Source organism: Gigantopelta aegis, chromosome 4 (genome assembly GCF_016097555.1).
Source record: "Gigantopelta aegis isolate Gae_Host chromosome 4, Gae_host_genome, whole genome shotgun sequence".
NCBI lineage: Eukaryota > Metazoa > Mollusca > Gastropoda > Neomphalida > Peltospiridae > Gigantopelta > Gigantopelta aegis.
Window position 1 is genome coordinate 75,549,019 of NC_054702.1, and position 18,187 is coordinate 75,567,205.

At 36.3% G+C, this 18,187-nt stretch overlaps 1 protein-coding gene across 1 annotated transcript in view; it reads left to right on the plus strand.

The window, feature by feature from the left end:
- LOC121371095 (1-phosphatidylinositol 4,5-bisphosphate phosphodiesterase beta-1-like) overlaps positions 1 to 18,187 on the plus strand; it is a 158,826-nt gene that overhangs the window by 123,662 nt on the left and 16,977 nt on the right. Inside the window, exons 9-21 of the mRNA XM_041496743.1 lie at positions 3,859 to 4,005; positions 4,975 to 5,132; positions 5,704 to 5,783; positions 7,889 to 7,973; positions 8,430 to 8,517; positions 9,235 to 9,599; positions 10,256 to 10,352; positions 11,502 to 11,586; positions 14,224 to 14,296; positions 14,806 to 14,857; positions 16,562 to 16,716; positions 17,198 to 17,362; positions 17,827 to 17,926. Coding sequence (XP_041352677.1) covers positions 3,859 to 4,005; positions 4,975 to 5,132; positions 5,704 to 5,783; positions 7,889 to 7,973; positions 8,430 to 8,517; positions 9,235 to 9,599; positions 10,256 to 10,352; positions 11,502 to 11,586; positions 14,224 to 14,296; positions 14,806 to 14,857; positions 16,562 to 16,716; positions 17,198 to 17,362; positions 17,827 to 17,926 — 1,650 coding nt within the window. The remainder of the gene's footprint in view (positions 1 to 3,858; positions 4,006 to 4,974; positions 5,133 to 5,703; positions 5,784 to 7,888; positions 7,974 to 8,429; positions 8,518 to 9,234; positions 9,600 to 10,255; positions 10,353 to 11,501; positions 11,587 to 14,223; positions 14,297 to 14,805; positions 14,858 to 16,561; positions 16,717 to 17,197; positions 17,363 to 17,826; positions 17,927 to 18,187) is intronic.

Consider the following 18,187-nt stretch of genomic DNA (forward strand, 5'->3'; position numbering starts at 1 on the left):
ATATGAACATGTAAGGGAGATAACTATATTATTTTAGCTCAGTTAAATTATTGATATTGTGCTTAGCAATACATCAGATGAAATAAGTATCAAATATAGAATATGAGGGAACACATAATGCACATACGGAAGTATAGAAAAGGTGTTCATATCATTTATCAGACATTAATTGCATAGCTCTTTGGTTCGTAATTGATAAATTAAATTGAATTAAAAGTGCCCCTTAATTATATTACAGGATGGATTAAGAGTTTGTACCGGAAGCTGGTTTTAATGGATTAACAAAAAAATATCAGATATGATGTTTTAAAAAATTGCAATTTAAGCACTTATGAACAGGTTACCATAAACCATAGGTATACATTTATGAAATTTACAATTACCATTATTATTCCTTCACAAACTCGCTGACACTTTGTTAATTAATTCATAGTACTCATTGTACTTATACTTGTGCATTTAAATTATATTTAAATAGCAAAACAATTGATCAAAATTTAGGTAGTAGTGTTTTTGTTCAAAACATTTTGTAGATACCATTCTCGACTCATGACCCAAGGTAGCCTCTTGGTAACCTCAACGATCATTCTCGACTTATTGTGATGCTTGAAGTTATTTTAATTGTCTGTATTGTACCATTAATCATTAACAATTATTAGAGAGATTATTTCTGTTGAGAATCAAGGAATGTCTGCTGATATTAGGAATCAGCAGACGATATACAAAGTTACATGAATTATAATATGACCACAAAATCAATACAAAGATGTACACCCCTCCAGATTAATTTAAAATCTTGTTAATATGTCTAAAGATACAAATTGATGAGTAAAGGAACACTAATGGTGAGGGTACCATTTTCCTGTCTGTTCTGTGAAGATATCTACAGAAGTTACTCATAACTTTTATATCATCTGTTAATCCAAAAAGTATCCTTTGATTACATAGCGACTACCATTTAACAGCCAAACAGACTTGGATTTTGTTGCTAAACAAATTCAAATCTAGAGGTGCTTGGGTTGTACAATCGAAACACACACACACACCCCCCCCCCATCACCAGCACCACCATTGGTGAACTCATTCTCTGGGAGGGGCAGGATGTAGCCCAGTGGTAAAGTGTCCACTCGATGTGCGGTTGTTTTGGGATCGATCCCCTGTCTGTTGGCCCATTGAGCTATTTCTCGTTCCAGTCAGTATACCATGACTGGTATATCAAAGGCTGTGGTATGTACTACCCTGTTTGTGGGATGGTGTATATAAAAGATCCCTTGCTGCTAATTGAAGTGGCGAGAGTGGGTTTCCTCTCTCAATATCTCTTTAGTCCTAAACCATATGTCTGACGCAATATAACCATAAATAAAATGTGTTGAGTGTATCATTAAATAAAATATTTCCTTCCTTTCTTCATTCTCTGGGGTTTTCCAGTCCTGACCAGTGCCCCATGACTGGTATATCAAAAGCTGTGGTATGTGCTGTCCTGTATGTAGCAAAGTGCATATAAAATATCTTGCTGTTAAGGAAAATATAGCAGGTTTTATGTTTGACATCCAATTATTGATAATTAATAAATCAATGTGCTTTAGTGGTATCATTAAATAAAACCAACTTTTACCCTTTTTTTTGTTGTTGCCAGACATTTTTTAAATATTATATTTTGTCTGCTTGTTAGAACAGCATGGTCCCATTTAGTCTGTAATTTAGTTTTTAAAAACCTTACATTTTAATTGTACTTAATGTTTTGTGTAGTATAAATGTAGTTCTAGAGTAACAAATACAACAAATGTTATGATTTTATTCACCTGCTAACTCTGATTGTTTTTATTTTTTACCTTGTCAAGTATTTCATTAAATTTTAAAATGAACAGTTTCTACAGTTTTACTAATTAAATGGTTGTATATCATGACGGAAGAGCAGAAATTTAATTATTAACTACATGTATACTTAATATCTATTTGTGTTACATTAGCATTCCATTACTATATATTCTGCTTTATAGGTCTTCGGCTAATCAGATTTCACTTTACAGTATTTAATGTGAAGAGCAAAATCATGAAGGAGTTGGGTTTTTTCATTGTAGACTTAGTTTTGGAATATATAAAATTATTTTTATGCGCTTTGTATTCTGTTTGATAGTTATTTTCAAGATATCCTTCGTGAATTTTCAGTAATTATTACAACACATATACTACTCAAAAGAATTTAAGGGTCAGACGATATTTTCGACATTATTTTCTGAATGTCAGTTATATTAGCTAGACCATAATGTCACGCATGGTATTGTTCCATTTTGACGGAAGTGGGTCTAAGCAACCCATAAATGAATTAAAATCCACTGTCATTGACACTGTCGACTAGTTCTAATTGCGAAAACATGCTTACATTTGCACATAAATTAGAGTGAAAGCAAAAGGTCTGCTAAGTGCCCATAACTTGCTTTTTCACAAAGCGCTTCATTTGCACGCTTTGCATGTGTATTCCATGTTCCCAATGCTGAATTTCCGTATAATTGGAGCTTGCGTTCGTGTGCGGTGCACACTCCAAATTCGACAATGGTACGACTTCAACTGACTATTGAAGATCGAGGAAGGGCTATTGCTTGGCTTCAGGATGGCAATACGCAAAGAAATGTTGCTCTGAGACTTGGTGTCAGTCAGAGTGTCGTTGGCCGACTGTGGCAATGGTACCAAGCAACGAATTCTGTTCGAAATCGTCCACGTTCGGGAAGACCCCGAAGCACTACAAATAGAGAGGACCGCTACATCACCAATATGGCTCTACGTCAATGCACAACCACTGCACGCCAATTATGTGACAATCTGCGGACTGCGACTGGAACTCGAGTGTCTGATCAAACCATATGCAATCGTCTGAGAGCCAATAATCTACGCTGCCGTCGCCAGGCTGTTCGACCACCACTCCTACCACGTCACAGAACGGCCAGACGTCACTGGTGCATGCTTCATCTGCGGTGGCAACGTGTTCAGTGGGGTCGAGTGATGTTCACTGATGAGTCCAGGTTTAGTCTCCAGTTCAACGACGGTCGGGTTCGTGTCTACAGACGTCCTGGGGAGCGCTTCGCTGACGTTAACGTTAGACAACGTTACCGGTTCGGTGGTGGCAGCGTCATGGTGTGGAGCGGCATCTCTATCCACCACAGGACTCCCCTCTATGTGGTGGATGGCAATCTGAATGGAATCCGCTATCTGAATGAGATTATCCGACCGTTGGTTCTCCCAGGCCTTCAGCAGATTGGCGGCGGGGCAGTTCTGCAGGATGACAGTGCCAGACCCCACCGCGCCAGGGTGGTAACGGACTTTCTCAGACAACAAGGTATCGCCAGGATGGATTGGCCAGCATATTCGCCTGACTTGGCCCCAATAGAGCACGCCTGGGACGAATTAGGCAGGAGAGTTCGGGATAACCATGCCCCTCCGGCCAACCTTCATGATCTGGGTCAACTTCTTATGGCAGAGTGGCAGGCCATTCCCCAAGAGTTCTTCAGACGTCTGATCAACAGCATGAGGCAACGAGTGTATTCGCGCCAGGGGTGGATTTACACACTATTAAATGTATAAAATCCATGTTTGACAACTTTCAACTTTGACAGCATGTCATGTGACTTTCTTGTATACAGTGACGTTTATTTGTGGTTTTTTGTAAATATGGAACGATAAATAAAAAAATTGGTGTAGTTTACATCATCAATCTAATACACTCTGAAACTTATTTGGTTATAAATTTTTGACCCTTAAATTCTTTTGAGTAGTATATATATAAAACAAATTTCAGTTTTGTTAACAATGTATTTTAAAAACATTTATACATTTATTCTATTTAATTGTTTGCTTTTGTAGGTCATTTGTCACAAGAGGGTTTTCTGAAGTTCTTGATGAGTGAAGAAAATAACTTGATTCCTCCAGAAAAACTTGATCTTAGTGAGGATATGGCTCAACCACTGTCACACTACTTCATCAACTCGTCACATAATACATACCTCACTGGTACGGTCGAGATGTGCAGATGTTTGACAGCTATGACAGGGATTCTAGAATTGTTATAAAAATCCAATAGCCATGTGATTAAAAACATTCACTAGCCATGATTAAAAATTCACTAGCCCTACTTTAAGAAAATACAATTTTTCTGATAGGAATAAATGGATATATCACCTAAAAAAAGCTTAAAAAACCTTTGATTTGAGAGGTGTGGGCAGGATATTTATATTTACAAAATAAGACTTAAATGCAGCATTTTACAACTTCATTTTTAACTAGCCATTGGGCAAGGCAATGGTAGTTATTTACTAGCCCAACATTGAATATCACTATTCATGGGAGTGGGGCTACCATAATCTAGATGGCCTGGCTATGAAATACATATATTTAAAAAGAACCTTGGAATATTTTTTTGTTGCAATATTCAAGAATGTTTTAATTACTTTTAAATACAATTAATAGGATTGCCATACATTTATATTTATAATGTCATAATATTGGTTGAACAGTGTCATTATTATTGTACTATTTACACTAATATCAATTTCCTGTGTCAGAGCTTCATTTGATAGTCATGAATTGTACTTTCTAAATTTCAATTATCTGTTTTATTGTGTTAGGTCTTAATTTAACAATTATAGAATTGTTGTATATTTTAAATTACAAGTATGGGATTTAGCTCAGTGGTAGAGCACTTGCCTGAAGTGTGGTAGCTTAAAAAATCATTTGCCCTAAGTGCAATCAGACATTTCCCCATCTCCATGGACTGGTGCAACAAACGCTGTGGTATGTGCTTTCCTGTCTATGGGAACATATATAAAAAAATCTCTTGTTGCCTTTTCAGTTACAGCTTATGTGGCAGAAACAGTTTTTCTCACTAATTTTTCTAGGCTAAGTTTTGTCATTTAAAATGCGCTCGGGTGTTGTTAAACATTCATTTCCTTTTAAACTACAACATCAGTTTTCCTATGTTAGGACATCAGTTGACTGGCAAATCATCAGTGGAGGTGTACTGCCAGGTGTTGCTGGCTGGATGCCGATGTGTTGAACTCGACTGTTGGGATGGCCGAGGTGCTGATGAAGAACCAATCATAACTCATGGTTTTACAATGTGCACTGAAATCCCATTTAAAGTAAGTCGCTTTATTTATATGTGAAAGTGCAGAAGAGTCATATGTTTATCTCTCCAGCTTTAATTTGTGTCTCCTCAGAACATTAGAAAATATTTAATTCAGTTAAAATTTAAAAATTATAATTATTAAAATTAAAAAATATATATCAGTTTATTTTTGCACTTTTAAATGTAACAAAAGTTGTGGAAGGTGACATGAGAATGTTTGGTTATGACATAAATGATGACAGAATCAGTGTTTAGGTTTAGTTTAAAGATTTTGTGTTTAATTTCTCAGAAACAATTCATGCTAGCTCAGTTAAACTTCATGCATAAGACACCAGGGACAAATGATCATCACCATTATATATGACAGTGTCAACCCTTTTTCTCTTTCTTTTTTTCTTTCTGTTTTTTTGAATTTGGAACAATATTGACTTTTTGCACTACAATAACTATAAATGCTAGGTCAAGTTAACTTACACATACATTGACTGCAAAATAAAGCCTTATGTCAGCAGTAAACGTTGTGCTTTGTTATGAGAAACTCTTGATTTATCTTTGATTAATGCTCTCTGATCTCCTAATTTCAGGATGTGATAGAAGCCATTGCACTGTGTGCCTTCAAAACATCAGAATATCCATTAATTTTGTCATTTGAAAATCATTGCTCGTAAGTATCTTTATTTGTGTCAGTTGCCTTTAAATCAAATATTTTAATCATTGTATATATAAATCTTCTATATATATACTACTCAAAAGAATTTAAGGGTTAAACATTTATAACCAAATAAGTTTCAGAGTGTATTAAATTGATGATGTAAACTACACCAATTTTTTTATTTATTGTTCCATATTTACAAAAACCCACAAATAAACCTCACTGTATACAAGAAAGTCACATGACATGCTGTCAAAGTTGAAGGTTGTCAAACATGGATTTTACACATTAGAACATTCGTTTAATAGTGTGTGAATCCACCCCTGGAGCGAATACACTCGACACATCGTTGCCTCATGCTGTTGATCAGACATCTGAAGAACTCTTGGGGAATGGCCTGCCACTCTGCCATAAGAAGTTGACCCAGATCATGAAGGTTGGCCGGAGGGGCATGGTTATCCCGAACTCTCCTGCCTAATTCGTCCCAGGCGTGCTCTATTGGGGCCAAGTCAGGCGAATATGCTGGCCAATCCATCCTGGTGATACCTTGTTGTCTGAGAAAGTCCGTTACCACCCTGGCGCAGTGGGGTCTGGCATTGTCATCCTGCAGAACTGCCCCGCCGCCAATCTGCTGAAGGCCTGGGAGAACCAACGGCCGGATAATCTCATTCAGATAGCGGATTCCATTCAGATTGCCATCCACCACATAGAGGGGGGTCCTGTGGTGGATAGAGATGCCGCCCCTCACCATGACACTGCCACCACCGAACCGGTGACGTTGTCTAACGTTAACGTCAGCGAAGCGCTCCCCAGGACGTCTGTAGACACGAACCCGACCGTCGTTGAACTGGAGACTAAACCTGGACTCATCAGTGAACATCACTTGACCCACTGAACACGTTGCCACCGCAGATGAAGTGTGCACCAGTGACGTCTGGCCTTTCTGTGACGTGGTAGGAGTGGTGGTTGAACAGCCTGGCGACGGCAGCGTAGATTATTGGCTCTCAGACGATTGCATATGGTTTGATCAGACATTCGAGTTCCAGTCGCAGTCCGCAGATTGTCACATAATCGGCGTGCAGTGGTTGTGCGTTGACGTAGAGCCATATTGGTGATGTAGCGGTCCTCTCTATTTGTAGTGTTTCGGGGTCTTCCCGAATGTGGACAATTTCGAACAGAATTCGTTGCTTGGTACCGTTGCCACAGTCGGCCAACGACACTCTGACTGACACCAAGTCTCAGAGCAACATTTCTTTGCGTATTGCCATCCTGAAGCCAAGCAATAGCCCTTCCTCGATCTTCGATAGTCAGTTGACGTCGTACCATTGTCGAATTTGGAGTGTGCACCGTACACGAACGCAAGCTCCAATTATACGGAAATTCAGCATTGGGAACATGGAATACACATGCAAAGCGTGCAAATGAAGCGTTTTGTGAAAAAGCAAGTTATGGGCACTTAGCAGACCTTTCGCTTTCGCCCTAATTTACGTGCAAATGTAAGCATGTTTTCGTCATTAGAACTAGTCGACAGTGTCAATGACAGTGGATTTTAATTCATTTATGGGTTGCTTAGACCCACTTTCGTCAAAATGGAACAATACCATGCGTGACATTATGGTCTAGCTAATATAATTGACATTCAGAAAATAATGTCGAAAATATCGTCTGACCCTTAAATTCTTTTGAGTAGTAATATATATACATACATACAGACAGACAGACACACACAGACACAGACACGGACACACACACACACACACACATATATACACACACATATATATATATTGATAGAAATAGACCTAGTACTTCAATTTGAATAATACTGATTTCTAGTTTCATTCATTTGACTGGTATGCTAAAGACCATATGGTATGTTTGTGGGAAGGTGTATACAAAACATCCTCAAAGAGTAGCTATTTTCTTGGTGACAGCAAGTTTACTCTCAAATACTAGATCTAGGGTTGAATTATCATGTGGTTGACACCTAACAGACCCTGATAAGGCAATGTTCTGAAGTGTTACTAAAATATTAAAAACCACATTTTTGTCTCACCTTTAAACGCTTCTATGTTGGATATTTTGTAATGACATAATATAATGTAATTTCTTTTCAGACCAAGGCAACAGGCAAAGATGGCCAACTATTGCAAGGAGATTTTTGGTGATATGTTGTTGACTTCAACCATTGAAGATCATCCAGTGAGAATATGTTTTTTAAATGTTTTATTCTGCATCCTAGGAAAATATTTCTTGATTTTTGTTTTCAAACAGTTTTATCAGTTCATCAGTATGGTAGTCTATAACGCTGGTGATGAAAACAATTGTTAGTAAAACAGTGTAAAAATAAATATGAAACAGCACATGCACCTGAATCACATGGGTGTGTCGACAGTTATCTTCAGGCATCCGTTGATCATGCCTGGTGCTTATAAAACTTGTAAAGTCTAGACTTGAAACTCTAATAGAGTCTGAGACACTAATGTCATGACAACGCCATACAATTTGCATGCATGTGATGTCTTTTGAGATTGAGCACGGGCCCAGAAAGGATACTCAGTTACAGGCATTTTGACAAATTATAGATTCTATTAATATGTTACCAATTACAACTCTGATATACATACATGTAGCATATTCATGATTTGCTTATTACAGCTTGAGAGTGATGTGCCCCTGCCTAGTCCTGACCAGTTAAAAAGAAAACTATTGGTGAAGAATAAGAAACAGCATGTACACCACAGACGTATGTATTTTATATCATTGTAGAGACAGCTAAAAACAGAATGTACACCACAGACGTATATATTTTGTATCATTGTAGAGATAGCTTGAAACAGAATGTGCACAACAGACATATGTATTTTATATCACTGTAGAGCTAGCTAGAAACAGAATGTGCACCACAGACATATGCATTTTATATCATTGTAGAGATGCATATGTAGCTGAAAAAAGAATGTACACCACAGACTTATGTATTTTATATCACTGTAGAGATAGATCAAACTAGATCAAGTGTTACTATAACCATATGTTTATTAAGACACCAAAAAGCCATAGTTTAAAATTCCTTCTTGAATACTTTAGATCACATATCACATTACTGATACCATACAGTAGACACTTAATAGTCAATGATCAAACAGTGTGATTAGTTGTGTTCTTAAATGGTACTTATTTCTCTTGACTATCATTGTCATCAGTGGGTCCTTGCATGACGGAAATTAAATAGAATATGTTATATTGGTGTACAGATTGCCTTAATATACAAGACAATACTTTATTTTAGTTATTCAGGCCACATGAATAAGATAACTAAGATATAAAAATTAAAACAGTTTGCTATATCATATACTTGTATACCCATATCTGTCTATCTGTCTGTTTGTCTATCTGTCTTATCTAATTGACAATAAATATATTGTTTATTAAACTATCTTTCTGTATATAATTTTTAAAGATTCACATCCACCAAAACAAGGTACTCCAAGTAAAAGTTCGACCAAGAGTTCTGGCGAATCCAAACAGAAGGTCTCGATAACCGAAAGTGACAAAGGCTCCGACAAGAGCTCTACAATAGAAGGGGGAACTACTCTTGAAAAGACCTCCAATTCCTTGCCAAGCTCTCCTGAGAAGCGAGTGGAGAAAAGTCCAGTTTGTGGTGAAGGAGAGAAAAGCGAGATCAGTGTGGTGAAAGCTGTGGCTGTTGGGGATGAGTTGCTGAATGACAGTGAGTCAGAGTCTAGTGACGATGAAGATGACGTGGCCCTGGATATCATGTCGGAGGAGGAGAAGTATCGACGACAGAGAGAGAAGCGGGAAAGGGTAGGTAGTATCTATAGTATGCTATTTCGGGTTCAGCAAGTTCAGTATGCAATCAGTAATATATCTCTAGTATGACACATGGGATCAGCACAGTTTAGCATGCAATCGGTTAAATATTTGTAGTATGTTACATGGGGATCGGCACAGTCCAGTTTGCAGTCATAAATATATATGTAGTATGCTGCTATATTGAGAATTGTACAGTTCAGTATATAATCTGAAATATATCACTGAACCAAAACACTCAATAGTAGGTGTTAAAAATACAATTAAATAACTTTTAAGCATGCACATTATACATGAAACAACATATCTTAATGCATAACAAATACAGCTTGTGAAAAGTAGAACATTTATAAATAAATGCAAAAAACCAAACCTGTAAATTTTGAACTTTTAGCCCTTTTCCTCCTGCTACAGCCTAATGAAAAGTTATTGATGTAAACATATTAAATTTGTAACACTGCATAATATGAGAATACTATGTGAAAAAAAAATCCATTATTCAGTGACTTCAACGGTCTTCAAGAGATTGTCAGTTTTCTCAGAATCTAGATGTTATAAGTATATTTAAATGTTTATATTAAGTGTCATAGCGTGGTGTGCAGCATGGTGTTGTGTAAAGCATAAGGAGAATAAACTGATTCTTGTTACAGGGTACAGCTGGTAAGGAAGCAGAGGCAGCCAGCGAGATGTCGGAGCTTGTCAACTACATCATGCCAGTGCATTTCCATTCCTTTGAGGTTGCAGAGAGTAAGTGGGGGAAAAAACTAATTAAAATTATTAAACCTCTTAAAAATATTCAAAATATTTTTTTTTCCTCTAGAGTTGACCACCCCATAACAATGAGTGGTGTATTATTTATATATAACATAAAATAGCTAAGCTACAATTATTATGGTGGCAAGTAATTTACTGCCCCTTATCTAAATATCTAAAAATTTATCAATGTGCCAATAGGGTTAACAATCTGTAAAAGTCAGTAAAATGTTAACAAATGCTAGAATTTTCTGTTTATTACCTATTAACTATTTACTAATAGAGTTCAACTCAGTCTGTCTGCAGGGGGTTATTATTACAGAATAGATCTTGAGCTCTTAAAGCATCACAAATAAATTTACTTAATTTCCTCAAAGAATATCTGAAAACAAGCTCTCAAAGTTCAACCTATACGTTCACATATTCACACCAACCTACCCCCCTTGTAAAATATAATAATAATAAAAATGCAATAGTAATTGTATTGTAAATGTGTGATCTGAAGACATGGTCTCAGTAAATATGGCAATAAATAAAAAGTAAAAAATAATTAAGATACCAAAAACATTTACTAAGAGGCAAATGACCTGAATATTTTCAGTTGTCATTGAATGGGCTTTAAAGGCAATTATACTGATATTTTAACACTATTTTGAAAGCTACAATTGTTAAATTAGTGTGATATATCGTATCATTTAACTGCTACCAACTGTAGGTATTCTCAGATTATGAGGGGCGGGACATAGCCTAGTGGTAAAGCGCTTGCTTGATGCGCAGTCTGTTTGGAATCGATTCCTATCGGTGAGCCCATTGGGCTATTTCTCATTCCAGCCAGTGCACCACGACTGGTATATCAAAGGTTGTTGTATGTGCTACCCTGTCTGTGGGATGGTGCATATAAAAGATCCCTTGCTGCTAATCGGAAAGAGTAGCCCATTGCATTGTGACAGCGGGTTTCCTCTCTCATTATCTGAGTGGTCCTTAACCATGTGTCCGATGCCATATAACCATAATTAAAATGTGTCGAGTGCATCGTTAAATAAAACATTCATTCCTTCTTTCTTCAGATTATGAATACTCAGTTTAAAAAACAAACCAAAACCTCAGTATTTGCTTGTCATTAACCATGTCTTTGTCTTTCAGAGCGAAAGAGATTTTATGAAATTTCATCTTTTGTGGAGACTCAAGGTACAGCCTTGCTGAAAGAATTCCCAGTAGAGTTTGTCAAGTATCCTTTGTAAAAAATAACCAGCATATTTTAAGTTACATTTGGTTTCTGATGTTAGTTAAATTTAGCTATGGTTACTGTTGCACCTTGCAGGCCTTTCCCCAGGATTTTTTTAAGGCGCTTACATATTTAGCATCATTATAACACAAAAATCAAGCCAAAAGAAGTGGGGTAGTGGGTTGAAAACAATTAAGTGTTTGCCTTCAATCCATCAAATCATGTTGGGGTTGTTTTTGTGGGGTGGGGTTTTTTTGTGGGGGGGGGGGCATGTTGTTGCTGTTGATTTCAGCATCGTGTTAAATGCTTGTTGTGATTTCTGCTTGTAAAATACCTAAGCTTAAGAATGCTGACTTCACAGTATATTCCATTTATAAAAAAACCCAAAACAACCAAAAACGTTAATAAAATAAAATTTTAATTTTTTTTTTAAAAATCCAGCTAACTTATTAAATGTCACCTCACAGTTTAACAAATATATATCTAGCATTATCTAACAAATATGATTATTGTAAACTAATTCAGTGTACGTTTTAACCGCAATTTGTATAAATACTGCATGTTTATTTCCCGTGATCGCGATCTGCATGCGTGCTCTCGACCATAGGTACAAAATTAACAAAGACAAAGGAAATAACGAAACTGCAGTTAGGTATTCATTGATGCAAACAACTATTGTTTTTCTACACATTTACATCAAGATTTACTCCTGTGTAATCGTATTGTTCATATCCGCAACACTATCTCTTGACACGTGGGTGTCAGCTGACTCTGAAACGTGACGTATATTACGCCGAGAGCTTTCCTCAGTTCAGCCAATGAACGTTCTTCCTAACGTTCGCGAACTATTTGATTGGTGTCCATCGTGTCCATTTGGTTTAACGTGAAGCGCACAAACCAGTGTAGCAAACGTTTTGTTTCCGCTCGGTCTGGCTGAACTCAGCCCTTGGGATAGCCGACATGTCTTTCGGCCCTGAACTGGCATGTGTATTCAAATTGACATGCACCGTCGGTTTGTTTTTATTACTATGGTTCAAAGACTTTACAAAATTAAAATAGCAAGTTACATATCTTCCAGACATTGAGTCGCCGTCACATTGCTGTCATACATGTCGAATGCATGCCGTTAAAATTAATAACCTTGATTATTAAAATTAGCAAACATCATAAGGCATACGCTGTATTCTGGATAACACCGTTTCTCGTTACCGATCGCGAGATCGCTATTATGCTAATTGAATATTTGGTATTATTATGTATGACATTGAGGTGTCGAATAGATTATGTAACCGTTTGTTCACATCAGAAGATAGAAAATGGCTCGGCCAAAATTTTAGCCACTTGCAAATTTTATTAGCCATTTTTTTGTAAAAATAATTTTTAATTAGCCGATGGCTAAATTGGTTACCGACAGCGCGAGCCCTGGATGTTTTCAGTGTGTTTTGGGAAGGGGGTGTTAGGATAGAAATTATTGATTGCCAACTTAACTGTACTATTAAAAAGTGCTTCACCTATTGTTTATTGAGTTAAATAGTACAGTTGATTCTGTCAATGGGCATCTTCTTTGATCAGCCTTGAAGCTAGATTGCTCGGCACGGGAATCCCAAGCATACAGACATTATTACAACAAGCAGTTATCTGGCGGATTAGTAGTAGCCGATCACCTGTACCACGTGACCAGCACAAGCCCGCCGACAATTAAAATGGTGCGATCAATGGACCTCAAAGTGAACATCTAAAGAATTGCAGAGATACCAAATGGAAGTGTGATAATGTGTGGTGAATGACGTTACGGATCACAGCTCCATTGTTTTGTATACATGTTACAAATTAAGCCGACACGGTCCTGCAGTTAAAGCGCTTACTAGACATGAAGGCGCTTACTTGGCTGGCTAAGGGAGCACGGGCCGTGTCAGCTTATCGCTCTAGGGAAACCCCTGCCTTGCTCTAACTGAATTTAAGTAAATCTTCAAATGTGTGACATTGTTATTGTTAGTTGGTACTGTTAAATAACAGAAATAGTATACTTCTATAAAACAAAGAAATTGGAACACAAGATATTTGTAACAAGCTAACTTAATTTAAGTCCAAAGTCATAGTACAGGAAAACTTGTTCTTCTCATCAGTGGAATACTTTATCCGTGATTTATTTGTTCATGTTACAAAGAACATTTTGGACAAATTCATTTTGAATTTAAAGTCGCAGACCCAGGTTTCAACCCATGAAATTTGGTTAATTTACAAACCTGTAACTCATTTGGATAAAGTTACAATGGAGTAAAACAAAAGTCTGTGATGTTGAAATGGAGGAATACTCTTATTTAGACTAGAGCTTGTCTGCATAACCTTTACTTCTCAGAGGTATGTGCATTTTAAAAATATAAAAAATGCATTTTGTGGTATTAAAAACACCAGGATGACTATAAACACTTCGAATGATCAGAAATGGATACTCTAAACAAAAGAATCAATACTCTAAAAAAAAAAGAATCAAATTAATATTAACAAAAGTTTTAATAGTGAAAAATATATGGGTACAGTGGTGTGTAAAAACTAGGGTTTGTCACTTTGATTTAATCAAAGGACATTTGTATATGGGGGTTTTTATAAATTTTATTTGTGGTCCTTAACCAGTTTCAGTTACAATAAATACCAGCTGAGCAGAATTTATCCTAGAGGAACAAGGGTTGATTCAAGCAATTTCATGCCCCAGGTATTGTATTTATTCTTAATATATGGTTAGCTTTTCTTCTTCTAATTCGTCAATTATATCAATCTTGATTTTAAAATGAAGCAAAAAGCAAGTATTTAAGTATAGATGTATTTTGAAACATTTTTAATACTGTCTATACATGTTACTGTTTACCTGTTTTTATCGTTTTGTCTTGTTTCTAAACATTTGGGTCTGCGATCCCAATATTTATAATAATCTTTGAATAAGCATTTCTGTGAAGGATACATTTCTCAGTTTATAAAGTTTTCATTATCCATACATCCATTTCCACCCACCATTATTAGCTTTTATTCATCTATCCACCATCCATCTATCTACTCATCCATTCATCCTGTCTGTCCATCCATCCGTCTGTCCTTCCATCCATCAACTTATCCATCTATCCACTTGTCCATTAATTTATTTCAAATAACTACTGACATCAGTGTTCTGTGTATACCTTTATGGTAATTTGTAAAAGTTCATAACTTTGTATTTCAATCTTTCAGGTGTTTTGGAATGCAGGTTGTCAGTTAGTGGCACTGAATTTTCAAACTCTAGGTAAGTTTGTTAACCTTTTTGTGTTTGGGCTGGAATGAAGTAACTGACTAAGCCTTTTCGTAATGTCATACCAATAGCAGCATGCAGCATGACCTCATATCCACATTGTCACGGGCGTAGGAAGGTGCCAAAAAGTGGGGGTGGGGGACACACACTCATTCATATATATATATATATATATAAATGTGTGTTTGCCGGTCCCACTTTTGTCATTCTTGTCAGTCCAAAGCACCTGTCCATTTCTATTATTGGAACAAATTCCTATCCGTCAACTGGACCGGCCTGCCCAGACATCAGTATCTTGTGCATGATTTAAAATAATAAATAAATAGTGGTCAATATGGCTTGTGTTTCAGACGTCTGTAATTTTAAAGTCGGCCTAAGTATATATCGCCAGACACTGAAGTCAGACCTACAGTAGTGTCAATCCACAGCCACTAGGCTAGACATTAATTTTGTCAAAGTCACTGAGCCAATCCAGAGATTACACAGACGTTAACAATAACACCACTCTTGGCGAGAGAGCCATCAAGGTATTACACTCCAATTAAAACAAAGGACCCAGAGTTTGCAACTGGTTACAATCAACACCTGTCAACACCTGTGTACGGAGCTCTGTCGGGTCGAGCGTCCTAGTCCGAAGCAAGATAAACTGCTTCAAATAGCATAAAATATACTGAAATAATCTATAAATGTATTTATTGTTGTCTGTCCAATGTAGTGTATCCAATACTTATAAAGGATTTTAAAATTAACAAAAGATTTCCACTTTTTTAGTTAACAAGTGGAAGTGAGCAGAACAGCTACACTTTAGGCCCCAACTGGTTATCTCTAGAGCCAGTAGAGGTCAAATTTTGACCAATCAGCGATGACGTTATTAATCTCTTAGTCTAAACATGTGCTAGCTCAAGCTGTCAAACGCTTCAACGGTGCCATCTTTTATTAATTTTCAGGATACAGTACTGAATACTCATACTTTTTATTCATATATGAGAATTAAAATTCATAACTTTTATTCCTTTTTTTATATTATTTCTTCCATTATGTAAAAATATATATAATTTGTGGGGGTTTTTTTCACTGATGTGATAAAACAAATTGTTTCATGTTTTCATTTTTATCGTTTCGCGTTCATGATTCAAAATAAAACTATACAAACATCACTATGATTTTTTTAAAAACTATTTGCCAAATATCATCTTTTAAATGTTCTTTCTTTTTTAAATTATTCCTTTCTTCCCCCCCCCCTCGACCCCCCCCCTCCCCTGGTTGTGATTACATTCAAGTGGGACCGATTGACAATTTTATTTCCCCCACCCCTGATATAATATATATATATACATGTATATAAATATATTTTTAAAAACCCACTTCCTATGCCAGTGAATGTAATTTAATTAATGGTGTACCATATGCCTTCATGCCACATAAGGGTTAAGAGGGCTAGCATTCATTTGGTTTAGAAAAATCTCACTGTAAAATGTTTTGTGAATTTGATAATTTGTGTGTATTACACGTATGTTTCTGAAGGATGAGTTAAATACACATTTGTGTCAAGCACCTATGAAGAAATTATCAGCTCAGTGTATTATATATCAGAATGGCTGTGTAGATACCTTGATTTTTAGTGACATAATGAAATTAACATTTGCCCTAAATATTCAGTCTAATAATTCATGTCATTGTCTGTGGTTTTCTCTGTAGATCTTGCAATGCAGATCAACTTGGGTATTTTTGAGTACAACAAGCAGTGTGGATACATTCTGAAGCCCGACTTTATGAGGCGCAGTGATCGGCATTTTGATCCGTTTGCTGAATCTACGGTTGATGGAATTGTGGCAGGAACAGTGTCAGTTCGGGTGAGCCATTATCACATACAGCATTGATTTCTGTAGTTTTTCTCAGTAGACCCATTTTCTGATTGTTTATTTTTAGTCCCAGGCAATACACCATGATTGGTGTATTAAGGGCCATGACCATGGAACATGCATATAAAAGGTCCCTTGTTGCTAATGGCAAAATGTTCTTCTTGTGTGACATCCAGTAGCCAATGATAAATAATTTAATATGCTCTAGTGGTGTCTTATTTTCTAAAATTGCTATAGTTTTGACAAATATTCTTGTATTGGTACCATATTGTAATATATTGGGATTGTTATAACAAAATACTGGTTTTTGATTGAATAATATGTATCATAAGTATAATAAACTGGCTTTCAAATATCTTTTACTTAAATGAACATCATTTTTGCATTTTATTTTATTTATTCAAAGGTAGTTGAAAGCTGTTTTCCATACACTAGCATTTAGTACTAGCAATGATAGCTTTTATGATTTCAGGTAATCTCTGCACAGTTTCTGTCAGACAAAAAGGTCAGCACATATGTAGAAGTGGACATGTATGGCTTACCAACAGACACATTCAGAAAGAAATTCAAAACAAAAACCATCCCCGCAAATGGCATTAACCCTGTTTATGATGAAGATGCATTTGTTTTCAAAAAGGTTTGTATAAACAGTTCATCATTTTGTGTGTGGATGGACCAGGGTGTAGGCCATTGCTTAAATGACTCACATGAGGTACAGTGGGTTAACAGGTTACGTCCACGTTAGTAGGATACTTTGGCAGAGGAGAAAACCAACCGATTTTACCAGAATTCTAATCCTTGTGACATTCATTGATGAAAAGCTCATAATAACCGCTTACAGCTGCAGTCTTTTCAAGATCTTATGTCAAAGATAATTTCCATCTCTACATTGGGGTTTTCTCATTCCAACCAGTCTTTCTTAATTAGTATATCAAAGACTGTGATATTCACTTTTGTGGTAGAAGTTGGAGATAATTCTGTTAATACCAAATATAATCACTGATTACATTATGTGCTGGGGAATCTTTAAAAAACAATAATTTATATTTTGTAATTATCCTGTTATTGTAGTATAATGACAGTGTGATTTCTTCTATTCAGATTGTCTTACCCAACTTGGCCACTCTTAGAATAGGTGTGTTTGAAGAAACTGGAAAGCTCATTGGTCACAGAGTGTTGCCTGTGGAAGGACTTAGACCAGGTTGGTGGTTTTTGTAGAATTTTCTAATTTATTCAACAATCTGTTGCCTGTTTATGTTCCAGTCACTGGATAGTGCATATGGTACATAGCTTTAGGTTATGTCAACTCATCCACTTGAGCAGTAGCATGGACATGTGTAACTATAAAATTAAGTATATCATTTGTCAGAAGTATTTATTTTTTATATAATGGTATTATTGACTCATATGAACCATTGTATATAAAAGCAAAATGTACTTCAGTTGTAGAATATAGGCTCTA